The sequence below is a fragment of the Cutaneotrichosporon cavernicola genome (assembly GCF_030864355.1).
Source record: "Cutaneotrichosporon cavernicola HIS019 DNA, chromosome: 6".
Lineage (NCBI taxonomy): Eukaryota > Fungi > Basidiomycota > Tremellomycetes > Trichosporonales > Trichosporonaceae > Cutaneotrichosporon > Cutaneotrichosporon cavernicola.
In genome coordinates, this window is record NC_083398.1 from 1,780,199 (window position 1) to 1,793,713 (window position 13,515).

Sequence of the window (13,515 nt, forward strand, 5' to 3'; positions counted from 1 at the left end):
GTCAACTGCCCCTCTTTGGCCGTGTCATGCCCACCCCAGTACTGTAGATATCGCCTTTGTCTCTTACACATCCCTTCCATTTCCGCCCAGCCCCCCACCCATTCTCTTTATTCCTGATTACCACCCTCTGTACACTTCAAACCTGACATAATCGCTCGCTACAGACGCGGCCTATGTTTACTACTATTCTTTAATTTATGCTTATCCACATCACCAACTAGTACGGGTACTTGGTAGTCGCACCAGTCCCGCTGATGTTGCGGTTCTGGCGCTTGAGGATGAACTTCATGGCCCACGCCGACAAAAGCGTGAGGAGGGAGAAGGCGGCCATCCAGCCCATCGCTGAGGTCAGCATCGTCTATCAGTATGTCCTCACCGAGCGAGTACCGCGGCCTGTCACCGTTGCGGAAGAGGTACGGCGTGTAAACAAAGGACAGGTTACCGAGCGAGGTGAGGATGGCGATGACGACGGCCTTCTTCTCCTGCGTCTGCGAGAGGACGGTCGAGGCCCAGCCGAGGATGAGAGAGTTGACGCCGTATGTGCCGAGGGTGAAGACGCACATGGCGAAGTAGCGGACGCCGGTGTTAAGAGTGGCGGGGGCGAGGGCGAAGCCGATAATGGCGACGGTCTTGGACACGGTGATGTGCCAGGTACGCTCGTTCATGCGGCCAGACGAGTAGGAGAGGAAGAAAGTCACAACACCAGCAATAAGGTAGGGCGGACACGTGAGGACGAGCGTGATGGTCTGGTTGAAGCCAAGAGTCTGCTGTCAGATGATTCCAATGGCTCAACTCACCTTGACGACCGACGGGAAGAAGTTCTTGAACCCGTTGGCAGCAAGGTGGTTGTTGAACATGAAGGCGAAAACCCAGGTGCGGTAGTCCTTGACGGCCTGCTTGAGACCGTCCATGGTAGAACCGGGCTGAACCTCGTCAATCTTGTCGCGGAGGAGACGGTCATGGGCGAGCTGGCGCTCGTCGGGAGTGAGCCAGCGAGTAGTAAGGGGACTCGAGGGCAGGAAGGGGTACGTGCAGATTGCGACAAGGCCAGTAACGGAGCCTTGCTGAGGGTTAGTCAGGTGTGGGGCGGGCGGTTGAAACGCACGATGATGAAGAGCCACTGCCAGGCAGCGTACCCCTTGTGGCCGTCGAGCTTGAAGATGCCAATGCTGATGAGACCGGCGAGAGCGGTGGCGAGAATGTTACCGGTGTAAAGGATAGCCACGCGCAGCGCGACCTCGGTACGGGTGTAGAAGTTGGAGATGAGGAACAGGGCACCGGGGTAGTAGGGGGCCTCGCAGACTCCGAGGAAGAAGCGGACGAGGTAGAGGTGAGTGGCGTTCTTGCAGAAAGAGGTGCAGATCGAGAGGATAGCCCAGGTGAACATGATGCAGCAGAGATAAAGAGGAGGGTTGACACGGGTGAGGATCATGTTGGAGGGAATACCGAAGACGACGTAACCAGCGAACAGGATCGAAACGGCAGTCTGGTACTGAACGTCACTGAGGCCGAGGTCCTTCTCGATCGAAGAGAGCTTGGCGAGGGCAATGGCATTACGATCCAGATAATTGAGCCAATACATAGCCCAGAGCGAAGGCTGGGGTTAGCCACAGCATGCGACAGTGGCCAGATGGTGGCAGCACGTTGAGGAGGACTCACCATGATGAACATATCAAGCTTGCGGACCAGCTTGATTTCACGAGGGTCGGTCTTCTGGGTAAAGCCCGAGTAGTCGCCCGAGGCCTCGACCACCTCGCCAACAGGTGGCTTGACTTCGAGGCTAGAGACTTCGACCTCGCGCTTGTCGTCCTTGTCGTATGGGAGCTCGTTTACTGTGGGGTTGGCCATGTTTTCTCCTATCCTCTCTTGTGAGGCTGAGGAAGGATGAAATGTCAAGTTGCCTATTTATGTGTCGGCGAGGCAGTGATGCTCAAGCAGTGTCGATCATTTCATCCCAATGGTCTCCGTCAAGCTGGGCCCCAGATTCGTCAAGCACTTCTCTCCATATTTGTCACGGCGTATTCTGAGACCCGATGCGTAGCCTCGGTACGTGTTGTTCCGCGACGCCAAGAGGGCGGTGGACACCACGACCAGTAGTTTGAGAGACGACCCTTCCAAGATCCACACGCGAGACATGTCGCTCAGACATACATCAAGGGTGCTTTCAACCCAAGACATTCCGCTGCGGGCGTTCTGTGACAGCGATATACGACCGTGGGCGCCCGCCTTCCTATGATTACCGATATCTGACATCCCGAGGTGGGCTCATCGGGGTCGCTTGGATCTCGAATTGTCGAGATCGGAGCCTACGGTGCTTGGGCGGCATAGATGGCAGAACTAACGCGGGCCTCACTGATTCGATCGTCTGGCGTGGTCCGCTCGCGCTTGGCTTGTTGCTCGGCTTGTTGCTTGGAACAACTGCCCTCATCCCTCCCCCATCAGCCATTGCAACCAACAGTGGCCTGTGCGATGTGCAGTGAATTGATTTCGAACACCATTTTCGAATGCCTTGAGACCGGCAGTCCACGAAGTCTTGCTATACGACGCAAGTGAAACATGCTTGAATCTACATGCCCCCGTGGGCGGCAGTGCGGCCTTGGCAGGTTTGGTACCGCACCATGTGAATAGGTTGTTAGACATTGGCAGCTACCATTGGGATCGACCAATAGCCAGCTGACGGAATGCATGGGGACATGTGAGACACAGATGTTCGCCTCCGACGCGTCCCCACACTTCACCACAAACCGGCGCGGGTCAGCTCGTGAGCACGATTCTGGACGTGTTCCAACCCGCGAACAGAAAGAAGCACGACTCGCAGAAGATGCACTGCCCGAAGAGTGCGTTGAAGTATCCCCGTTCTGCACGAAGAGGTTAGATGAGGGGCATCACAAGCACCAACTATCGGGACCAGTGCCGCCGCATGCCACCGCGATCGCCATGGCGCTCACGCACATACCGCTGCCTGTGAAGTGTCCTATCTCGGACCAAGCCTTCGGGTCTTCGGAACTAGTACTCGTGCTCTGGGGTCCCCACATCACGCCTTGACATGTTGTTCTGGCCGCTGTTCAGAGACGGCAACAACATTGTCTCAGCCGCCTCTGTGGGCCCGTGCGGCAATCTGTAAATGTAGCACGGGCGTATCGCAAGCGACAACACACACGACAGTGGCATTGTGGGGTTGGAAAGCGCTGCCAAGATGACGCACGGCCCCGCACTTTGGGCGCAAAGGTGCCGCACCTTGCAGTGGCGTCGCGAAGCGACTGGAGAGCATTGTTCTTGGAGGCACCTGATGCGAGAAGGAGGGTTCCAAGTGGCCGCACCACATGGATCGCAGGGGAGATTTCCGCTTCGGAGGAGGCCCGTTCCGCACCGTGATAACGGAAAATTTGTACATCACCACGAGAACGCCTCCTCGAAGTAATCAAGCTGGTGCCCATCCACGCGGCCGTATGCCGCAGCCACTGCCGCCCGCATGTCGTCCATCATCCCATCGGGACCGCAGGCTAGTACAGCCAACCTCTGCGTGGAGAGGTGGCGTTGGAGTACCTCGGCGACGCAAGGGCGACCCCAGCGCACACAAACACGGCCCGCGTGTTCGCCCTTCTCGACCACAGTGTAGCCGTCAAGGACAAACTTGGCTCCTGGTGAAGACAGTGTCGGTTTGTACAAGTAGGCGTTATAGCTGCAGCGGTATTCGGAAAACGCCACTGGAGAGGGGATCTCGGGTGATGGAGGGCGGGGTGGCGTCGCGGGCGCCCCAAGCGGCCAGCCGTTCATGCATCCACTCGGCATGGCGCCGCCTGTGACCCAGACGTCGACGTGGGCCTCTCCGATAGCTGATTGACGAAGCTCGTTGACCAGCACGTCCTCGGCCTGGGTCGCATCTTGTACCATCCACACGACCGAGAGTCGCTGTCGCCCCAAGTAGGGAAGGAGCGCTGTGATCCCGCTTCCGCCCGCGACGAGAAGGACGCGGTCAAAACCATTCAGATTGTGCGAGACTCCATAGGGTCCTTCGAGGAGGACGGGCAGCTTCAGCGCGCCCAGCTCTTGTGGGATTGCGTTGGCGAGTGTCCGCTCCACGCTCGCCCTCAACAAGGACGTAGAGCCTCCACGAGGCTTGCACAGAAAGTGTAGCTCTGTACCTCCCGCGGCAGTCCGACGCCACGACGCGAGCGTAAATGGGTGGTTGGCGAGCGGTGACACCGAAGGGAGGTGGAGGAAGAAGTAAGTGCCGGGGACGGGGGCGAGAGCGCGCTGCGTACGGACTGCGAGGCGGACGAAACCCTGGGTGTTTGGGAGGAGGGCGAGAGCATTCGGTTTGAGAGTGGGCGTGAGGAACAGGACGCGGGTGGCGCGTGCGGCACGGTCAAACGCCTTCTGTCAGTGAGGAACAGGTAGAAACATACCCAGACGCCGATGCAGGACCATAGGTATGCGTGGTACCCGGTACCGAAATTGTGGACGTGCAAGAAAAGGAGGACCAGGAGGACGATGGAGAAGACGATGTGGATTGCCAGGAAGACCTCGTACGCGCGCTCACGCAGCGGCCGAACGGCCAGAGGGAGCATGAGCGCCATCACGATAGTCGCGACAACGCCAGAGCGCCAGGGATTCTCGGCAAAGAGCTCGACGAGGCTATCCTTCTCAAGCCAGGTATAGGCGACCGAGTGCACAATGGCTTGGAGTGTCGCAACACGTGCTACCCATCGGTGCCAGAGGGTACATGACGCTAGGGTTAGCGTTTCCCTGGATCACTGACCATAAGACCAGCCGGTGAGCCAGAGGAGCACGTCGTTCCGCCCAGCGAGGAGAAACAACAGGGGCAGGTTGTAGAATGACATGACGCCGGTGCGGTCGGCAACATATCGTGCGAGCTGCTGATCCGGGCGGCCGGGAAAGCTGGGTCAGCGTATCGCGAGGTGGCTCACAAAAGATTATCCTGGGACGTGCGATAGCCAATGCAGCTCCAGATGAGGTTGAGGGCGAGGTAGAGCGCAATCTTTATCAGAATGCACAAGGGCTTGACGTACAAAGATGGCTTGTAGCCTGGTGGGTACGGAGAAGAGCCGTCCGCGCAGGTGCCGGTGCCCGAACGCTGCGGGAGTCGAAATATGTCGCTTGTAGGCGGTGTACATGAACCCACTTGGTCGGAGAACCACAAAGCGGCCAACGAGCGCGGAGAGAACAATTGCTCCGAGGAGGACGTAGATGGCCCACCCGAATGCGTGGTGCTGTCGTCAACTCGTCCCTCGCTCTACTCACGAGGTAGACCTGCCGGTCCCACAACGCCTCTGTCCTGACACCCGCCTCCCAACTTCCTCTGGAGACGAGGACGGTTTGGTTGAACACCTCTCCCGTATGCGCGAACACATTGATCGTCTCCGTCGACGGGGAGCGGAAAGCGTCCATCTCCGGCAGGATGGAGTGTCTGTACTCCGCAAAGTAGGCGCCGAGCTCGGACCACCCGTCCCTCCCCAGAACGTAGGCGTCATAACAAGCCACGACCGAGGACATCGCTAGCCTCGACTGGAGGGGATCGGGGTGGTCGGCAAAGGACAGCAGAGAGACAGCGTCGAGACAGGCAGCGCCCTTTCCAGCCGCGCGGGGCGGCCTGTGGACTATGCCTTGCGCGGCGGCGATCTGTGCTTGGATGAGGACGCCCATGGGTGTGTATCGACTTCCTCGACGCTGCTAGGACATCTTCTTGAGCCGTTCTGGCGTCCAGTCCACAGAGTTGAAGACGGCGAGGATGGTGTCATCGGACATCACATGTATCAACTGGATCCCCCATCACATGTCAGGGTGAGATCAATCTGGACATTTCAGCCGTAAGAAGCATCAGTTTGAGCTCGTACGAGGCTGGTTTGGTGATACACTGTGGCTTGTACCACGTACAGTTTGTGACCGTAGGTCTGAGCAGTGATGAGATGAGGGCTGTTGCTGGTATCGTTCGATAAGTGACGGAACGCCTGGTGCCTGAGCGGAACGTCAACATTGCTAGCCATTGGACTTGTGGTGTCGTCATGCGCTCAGCGCCTCATCCCGGCATGGCCACCGAACACGTCAGACGCCGGACGGCCATCTCGAATACAAGACGCGGAAGTGAAACCCAAAACAGGACCAACCGAGTGCGACACTTAAACAGTGAACTGGACTAGGCAGCATTTCTGCAGCTGGTCGGGGGTATGGGAGAAGAGAAGGTGGAGCAGGTGGAGCAGGTGGCAGCGTCAGATATTGGGAAGGGAAATACCTCCAAGGCTCCGAGCCCACAGAGTCTGGCGAGGACAACCACTGCGAAGATGTAGAGAAGGGTTCCGACGGCGCACGGCGAAGATAGGAGAACGGCAAAGCGACTGGGTAGCTCGGTGATGGATTCTGTCGGTGCGGAAGCAATTTCGGTGATGGTGTCATCCAACTTGCTCATCTCTTGAGACATCAGCCCACGCATGCCATCAGCCGGGATGCCCAGATGCCCAGAGTAGCCTGCTGCAGGCTGGCTGTCAAAGTCAAAGCAGTCCTAGCCTCAACACAGGTAGATGTCAGTCGTTAGCATAGCCGTTGCAAGCATGCGCAAGCAAAGCATGGATGATGTCAAACTGCCAGTTGTACATAGGCGGCACCACCCGGAACATACCGAGGTTGTCGGGAATGGCCGGTCCCATCCCGATCCCCCCCACCCTTCGATGTTGGTTCCTCTCCATCCACTGGTCCACAAGCCAACCAACGCAGCTTGTCATGTCCTCCGTCCTCGGCGCCGAGCCGGACAACGCCGGGCCCCCAGCGAAGCGGCCAAAGCGAACCTATCGCGCCTGCTATCCCTGCCGCTCCGTGAGTCATCTCCACCGCCATCAACCTGCACCTTCCCTGCCCTCCGGTGGCCATCCATCTTGTCACTCAACGCCTGCTCTGGAATGGTCCTCGGCCAAGGCGCTGACTCCAGCGCAAGCTGAAATGCAGCTTCGGTGACCCAGATAAGCCATGGGACGGTCCGTGTGTCCGTTGCACCCGTGAGCGGCGCGAGTGCGTGCGCGCCATGTCTACTGTCGTGCGCTACGCCCTCCCTGACGTACCGGTGACCCACATCCCAGCGCCCACTGCGGCACCACCCACTGTACCAACCTTCGCTAAGCCTGCCCTACCTCCGCAGAGGACCTTAGCACACTCCCCTCCGCACGAGCACGCGTACGCCCGCTATGAGGAGGAGAGGGACGACCGACAGTCCCCACCACTCGAAGATGAGGGCGATGAGGGGCGTGGCGGAGGTAGCGCCCTCCTGATGTCCAATCTCCAGAACCCGAATGACGCACTGCGTCTGCTCGCTAGCGCCAGCTCACTCCGGTACCAGACTGGGCCGGCAGGTGAGAGAGTGAACGAGACGAACCCACGCGGCGGACTCAGTCCGTGGCACTGGTGGGCGCCGGTCGAGGCGGGCGGGCTGAGCGAGGAGGAGGCTGCAGCGTTGTTGGGATTGTGAGTATCCCCTTGGCGGAGCTGATTCAGCTTCGAAATGCACATGGCGCCGCTCTTTCCCCTCATTCACCCGCGCGTCCTTGAGCCCGCGTACCTCCCTACCCTAGTGGCTGACGAGGCCCTCCTACTTGGCGCAATTGTCGGTATCGCGTCCCGCTATGCAAACGTCCTCGAACCGGACCGCGCTGCCGAGATCCACGCCGTCGTGTCGCTATGGGTGCGGGCCGAGCTCACGTCCCTCATGGACGGCGATCTTGAGTTGCGTTCGGCCAGTACAGTTGAGGCCCTACTTCTGCTTAGCGAGTGGCCGCTTCTCCCTGCTACGCGGAAGCGGAGGTCGCGCGAGGAGCCGGACTCGGAGGAGGCGCGCCTACTGCGCCCAAGCTTGCGATACGATGCTTACTGCTGGAGTAACATCGGTACGTTGGCTCCTGACACGCCAGAGGATCGCACCTTTTCAGTTCGTGCAGAGCTGACACCAGGTCTTGCTATCCGCATCGCGCAGGAACTCGGCATGGAAGACAGCGTGTTCCAGGCTGCCGAGGCTGCAAAGGAGAATTGGCCGGACACATGGAAGTATGAGCGCCCGCTCAAGACATGGATCTGTGAGCTTGGAGCTATTCCAAGACGAACCTAACGCCAGACTGCTACAATGCGGAATCGCACATCGCAGCCCGTCTTGGCCGGAGCGCCGTCATGCTGCCGAGTAAGGCCATTGTGACATCATGTCGCTGACATCAGACATGACCTCCAAATGGTGGGAGAGCCTTTCAGTTGTCAACAGCGCCATTCGCAAGGACAAGACTACGGACGCGTGGGCGGGCGACTTGTTCACGTTGACGAGCAACGGCCAGTTGCTTGGATCGATCCAACAGCATCTCTGTGAGCTTACTCCCCCATTGGACCAGCTGACACCAGACTGGAGCAAGGAGATCACATACACCCTCCTCCGCTCCGGCGCGTGGGAGTCGTTCATGCGCTCCCTGCGCCTCGACATGCGTCACAACCGCAACTGCTGCGACCAGAGATTGCGAGAGGGTACGCTGAGCTCTGCAATTCTGCAGCTTGAGTTTGACTACCTTGTGCTGTACGCGAACTCACTGGCACTACGTTCCCTCCAGAGGCGGCTGCGACGTGCGCGTCAGCGCGACGACCCCTCGTGGGAGACGCCGTCGCTGCTGAATGCGGTCGAGGGTCCGTGGATCATTGAGGCGCTGTCAGCGGCGCGCGCAATTCTTGAAACGACCACGAACATGCTGGAGGCGCGAGGTCATCTGCGTTTCTGCCCCTCGCGCATCTTCCAGTACATCCTCTTCGCCACAACATTCCTGTACAAGGCTCTCGCCATTGGTGCAGTGGAACACGGCGAGTCGAGCATTGTCGCGATGTTGGAGCGAACGGTCGCGGCGCTGGGTGCAGCCGCCATTGACGACGAGCACTTTCCCTCTGGTTTCGCCGTCCTACTTGCCCGCCTGGGGAAGCACTGGCACGCTGGGCAGATCTCGAACCGCACACTCGTGTTCTGGCCCAAACAACCCGAGATCCAGCCTGGCATACCCTTCCCCCCGCCGCCTGTCGAGGCGCCCGCCGAGGTGCCGTTAGTCGCAACACCACCGGCCCCACCGCTTGCCGCAGCTGCAGCCGAGGGTGGCTTGGGGTGGCAGCTTGACCTCACGTCACACATGCCTGCGGCCGACCTCGAGCAGGACATGATCTTCCAGTCTATCTGGGACCATGCGGGCCCAAGCGCAGGCCTTTCCACCTCGAGCCTGTACGCGACGCTGCTGGGTGAGGCGCTGAATATGCCCGAGACGCTGTAACTGCGAGCTGTGTACTCTTGTGTCCATTTTGGTCGATGTAGTCTTGGCAAGATATATATCCGCGCTCTGGCGCAGTTACTGCGCGATGTTTGCATCTTATCACCCAATCATCACAATAGAAAATCACCGCACCGCGGATTGTCTTGGCCAACCAATACACCGCCAGGAATATCAACAGGGGCCTGGTTAGGAGCCAGTGACGCGCAGCGCAGCACGCGAAGTTAAGGTTGTGATGTTAGGCCGAAGAATATCCATTTATCATTCCGGGTCCGGACCAATAGACCCCAAAGAACCCCGCTCTGGCCTCTTCCCTGCATCCAGTGCTGGCTGCGCTGCAGTCCTCCTGGTATCCAGTGTCTCGCTGCGCTGCTGCACGAGGAGCTGACCTGAAAAACGAGCCGATAGTCCTGGAGCGCCGCCGATCCAGGCCTAGGAGGCCCGGCAAGCTTTGGTCGATGAGGTCACAAAGTAATGTTGCAGGTCGCCACATTACGCAGCCGATCGATCACGCTCACATCAGCAGTCCTCTCAACCGCCCATAGCCGTTGCCGTCATACACTCTAGGGGGTACAAAGACAGCAGGCAAACTGCTGCGCTGCCGCACCCGCCGCAGCTCTTTCTTCTGCCTCTCCATGGTTAAGCGAAGTGGGAGGGCGGGCTTGGCACGATCTGATCTCAAAAATCTAGTTGCTGATCTGCTGCTGCAAGGGAGCGGAATGGAATCGGCCCGACTAAACCGACTGCGATATTGCGACATGGCCAGCTGACCTCGCTGCGCTTGCATTGCCCAACTTCTCTGTGCATTGCTATAAGTAGGTAGAGCGAGGATGCATCATCTCCAGAACATCATGTTTGCCTTCACCGTCCTCCTGCTTGCGTCAGCAGCCCTCGCCCACCCAGGCCACGACCACGCGCATGAGGCGGCCGAACGCGCCGCGTCGCTCGCATCAATGGGCCGCCGCTCTCTGTCCCACTGCGCACCCCAACTCGCCGCGCGTGGGCTGGAGTCGCGAAATGCCGCTCGCCGCGCTGCACTCCACCGTTCCCTCAAGCGCGATGTCGCGACAGTGTTGGGGACAAGCCACAAGTCGAACCTGACGGGCATTACGACGAATTCCTCGGCGAGCACACTGTTCGGGGGAAGTAATGCGTGTATCCTTGGTCCGGATACGACGCAGGGACCGTACTGTGAGTCTTTCTCGGACGCTGGAGATTGGTGCTGGTGCTCTTGTCTCGCTGACACCAGACGTCACGGGCGAGTACTTTCGCAGCAACATCACGGAGGGACAGGCCGGCGTCCCCCTAACCGTCGACATCCAGATAATCGACACAAACACGTGCCAGCCACTCCCAAACGTCGCCCTGGACTTCTGGCACTGTAACTCAACAGGCGTGTACTCGGGCGTCGTGTCCCAGGGAAACGGGAACAGTGCCGATAAGGCGAACATCAACGCAACTTTCCTCCGCGGCATCCAGGCTACCGACGCCGAGGGCGTGGTGACCTTCCACACGACCGTGCCGGGTCACTATACGGGCCGCGCAACTCACATCCACCTCCTCGCGCATACTGAGGGATCGTGGACCCTCCTGCCCAACAACACTATCACCGGCGGTAACACCACCTCTCATGTCGGCCAGCTCTTCCTCGACCAAGACCTGATCTCTCAAGTCGAGGCTGCGTCACCATACAGCACCAACACGCAGACCCTGACCCAGAATAGCGCCGACATGATTCTGTCCCAGGAGGCGACGAACATCGACCCGTTCCTCGAGTATGTCCTGCTCGGAAATACGATCGAGGACGGCGTGTTCGCCTGGATCGCTATGGGGATTAACGCGAGCGCGAGCAGTACGGTCCAGGCCGCGGCGAACTATGGCGAGGGCGGCGGTGTCGCCAACGCCAACAGCATGGGCGGGCCCGGCGGCGGCGGCCCAGGAGGCGCACCCCCTAACGGTACAATGGGCGGAGGCAACGCCACGGCAAGTGGTGTCTCGGCAAATGGCACGTCGAGCGCGTCGCCGATCTGGTCGAGTAAGTCGTGCTGTCGGTGTGAGCTGATTCCAGTGTCGGTCCCTCTCGCAGTTATGGCTGCTGCGCTCCGACTGGCGCGCGTGTAAATTCTCACGACATATCTGAAATACCTAGACACGATGAATACATGTACTCAAGTAGACTGACAGTGGAAATCGTTGGGCCGGTTCTCAAGTCCGTTACTCACAATGTCGGTTGGCCAGGCATAATCGACCTTTTGTCGCCTGACACTACCTTTTAAAAGATCGAGAGATGCGTTTTTCGTCCGTGGGCGCTCGACAACATGTTCCGCCTGCTGGGTCACACCCCCAAGCCGCCCACGTGCCCCGAGTAGCTGGCCTGCAACGGTCTGACACGGTTATAATCTATCGATGCATCTCTGTGTTATCAAGCCGGGGCCTTCGAGTTGAAGTGGAACTCATCTAGCCAGGCCTAAAAAAGAAGGGTTGGGCTGGGGCAAATAAATTAAAAAAGATTTACACCGTAAGGGAGTCGAACCCCTGCCGCGTCGATGGCAACGACGCATGATACCGTTTCACCAACGGTGTAGTTGTTGAACAAATATCGGGGACAAGTAATTATTCCTCATGGATCTTCGAAGCAGGCTTTGCGGAATCGATTTCGATTACTAAAACAATGCCTCGATGTAGCCGGAACCTCCGCCAACGTCCGGGCGGACAAAGCAGTCACGGAATCTGCGTCTGGAGCCGCTCGGCAAGGAAGTTTCCTAAAAGCCGGCTATCGGACGAGTCAGCACATGCACAGAATGCAGGTGTGAAGGAGTGGGAAAGATGCGTGGAGCCGAGAGCTGCCGAGCGAGACCGAGATGGGTGCTGAGCTAATGTATGGTATGGTGAGCATCGGCATCGGCTTTCTGTTGGCAACCTCGTGAGTCTGCGTCATAAAGCCTGGGAACACACGTTTCTCCATTCTGATCTCCATTAACCCATCTCCCACTCCCATCCATTTACGATGAGTCTCCTCAAGCGCATCGGCATCACGCACCCAATCATCCAGGCCCCGATGGCCGGGACCGCGACGCCGGCCATGGCTGTGGCCGTCTCGAATGCCGGCGGACTCGGCAGTGTTGGCATTGGTGCCGGTGACGCCGAGGCTGGACGTAAGGTGATTCGCGCTATCCGCGAGGGAACCGATAAGCCGTTCAATGTCAACCTCTTCGTACACGAACCCTTCGTCTCCGATACAGCCCGCGACGCCGCATGGTGCAAATACCTCGCCCCAGAGTTTGACAAGTACGGTGTTGCGGCTCCAAGCGGTCTCCGGACGATATACGGTACCTTGAAGACTGACAAGGATATGCTCGCCATGTTACTTGAGGAGAAGCCGCCGGTCGTGAGCTTCCATTTCGGCTTGCCGCCACCAGAGGTCACCAAGGCTCTCAAGAACTATGGCGCTGTGTTGCTCGCCTCAGCAACCAGCCTCGAGGAGGCCAAGGCTTGTGAGGCTGCGGGCGTCGACGCCGTCGTCGCCCAGGGGTACGAGGCTGGTGGACACCGGGGTATCTTTAACCCCAACGGACCGGATGACCAGCTTTCCACTGCGTCGCTAGTTTCGCTCCTCACAAAGTCGATTGGCGTTCCAGTCATCGCTGCTGGCGGAATCATGGATGGCGCGGGCATTAACGCATACCTCGCGCTTGGGGCAGCAGCGGCGCAGCTCGGCACTGCGTTCATCGACACGACGGAGAGCGCTGCCCCGCCAGCACATCGCAAGGCACTCAAGGAGGGTGGACAGCACACGCGCCTCGTCGCTGCCATCTCGGGCCGGCCTGCGCGCTCCGTTGAGTCGAACTGGACGCGTCTGCTCGACCAGATCGAAAAGGACGGAGTGCAGATCGCAGGATACCCGAACGCCTACGACTTGGCCAAGCAGCTCCATGGAGCAGCGAGCGCCAAGGGTGACCAGGCGTGGGGCCCGTTTTGGGCGGGTCAGGGAGCGCCTCTCGCTCGCCAGATGGGTGCGGCTGAACTCGTCGAGACGCTCCTCAAGGAGATGAAGGAGGTGTGAGTGTGGGTTTTGATGGGAGATAATGAAGAGAGTACAAGCCCGGCCCGGTGCACGAGATCGACGCTGAGACCAGGTCTCGAGCCAAGTTGTAGTGCGAGAGTAGACAATAGACCCTCCAAGCTCTGCTCAAGCCCAGAATAGCCTCATTTTCAGTGCAAAGGT

The 13,515-nt window shown here is 59.0% G+C and overlaps 5 protein-coding genes across 5 annotated transcripts; 3 read left to right on the forward strand and 2 right to left on the reverse strand.

The window, feature by feature from the left end:
• Nucleotides 1-217: 217 nt before the first annotated feature.
• On the reverse strand, nucleotides 218-1,848 carry CcaverHIS019_0606870 (uncharacterized protein; the record flags this gene model as incomplete). Its single annotated transcript, XM_060603172.1, has 5 exons — nucleotides 218-342; nucleotides 377-764; nucleotides 798-1,064; nucleotides 1,106-1,597; nucleotides 1,660-1,848. The coding sequence occupies 5 exons, from the start codon at nucleotides 1,846-1,848 to the stop codon at nucleotides 218-220; spliced, it is 1,461 nt and encodes a 486-aa protein (XP_060459493.1).
• Nucleotides 1,849-3,393: 1,545 nt separating this feature from the next.
• CcaverHIS019_0606880 (uncharacterized protein) lies at nucleotides 3,394-5,667 on the reverse strand (the record flags this gene model as incomplete). Its single annotated transcript, XM_060603173.1, has 6 exons — nucleotides 3,394-4,377; nucleotides 4,410-4,732; nucleotides 4,763-4,902; nucleotides 4,932-5,002; nucleotides 5,034-5,234; nucleotides 5,266-5,667. The coding sequence occupies 6 exons, from the start codon at nucleotides 5,665-5,667 to the stop codon at nucleotides 3,394-3,396; spliced, it is 2,121 nt and encodes a 706-aa protein (XP_060459494.1).
• Nucleotides 5,668-6,738: 1,071 nt separating this feature from the next.
• On the forward strand, nucleotides 6,739-9,293 carry CcaverHIS019_0606890 (uncharacterized protein; the record flags this gene model as incomplete). Its single annotated transcript, XM_060603174.1, has 7 exons — nucleotides 6,739-6,831; nucleotides 6,944-7,473; nucleotides 7,504-7,892; nucleotides 7,956-8,078; nucleotides 8,117-8,179; nucleotides 8,215-8,355; nucleotides 8,392-9,293. 7 exons carry the CDS (start codon nucleotides 6,739-6,741, stop codon nucleotides 9,291-9,293), a joined length of 2,241 nt encoding a protein of 746 aa, XP_060459495.1.
• Nucleotides 9,294-10,141: 848 nt separating this feature from the next.
• On the forward strand, nucleotides 10,142-11,411 carry CcaverHIS019_0606900 (uncharacterized protein; the record flags this gene model as incomplete). Its single annotated transcript, XM_060603175.1, has 3 exons — nucleotides 10,142-10,481; nucleotides 10,540-11,325; nucleotides 11,359-11,411. The coding sequence occupies 3 exons, from the start codon at nucleotides 10,142-10,144 to the stop codon at nucleotides 11,409-11,411; spliced, it is 1,179 nt and encodes a 392-aa protein (XP_060459496.1).
• An 886-nt stretch (nucleotides 11,412-12,297) lies between these two features.
• On the forward strand, nucleotides 12,298-13,445 carry CcaverHIS019_0606910 (uncharacterized protein; the record flags this gene model as incomplete). Its single annotated transcript, XM_060603176.1, has 2 exons — nucleotides 12,298-13,349; nucleotides 13,427-13,445. The coding sequence occupies 2 exons, from the start codon at nucleotides 12,298-12,300 to the stop codon at nucleotides 13,443-13,445; spliced, it is 1,071 nt and encodes a 356-aa protein (XP_060459497.1).
• Between the last annotated feature and the right edge of the window lie 70 nt (nucleotides 13,446-13,515).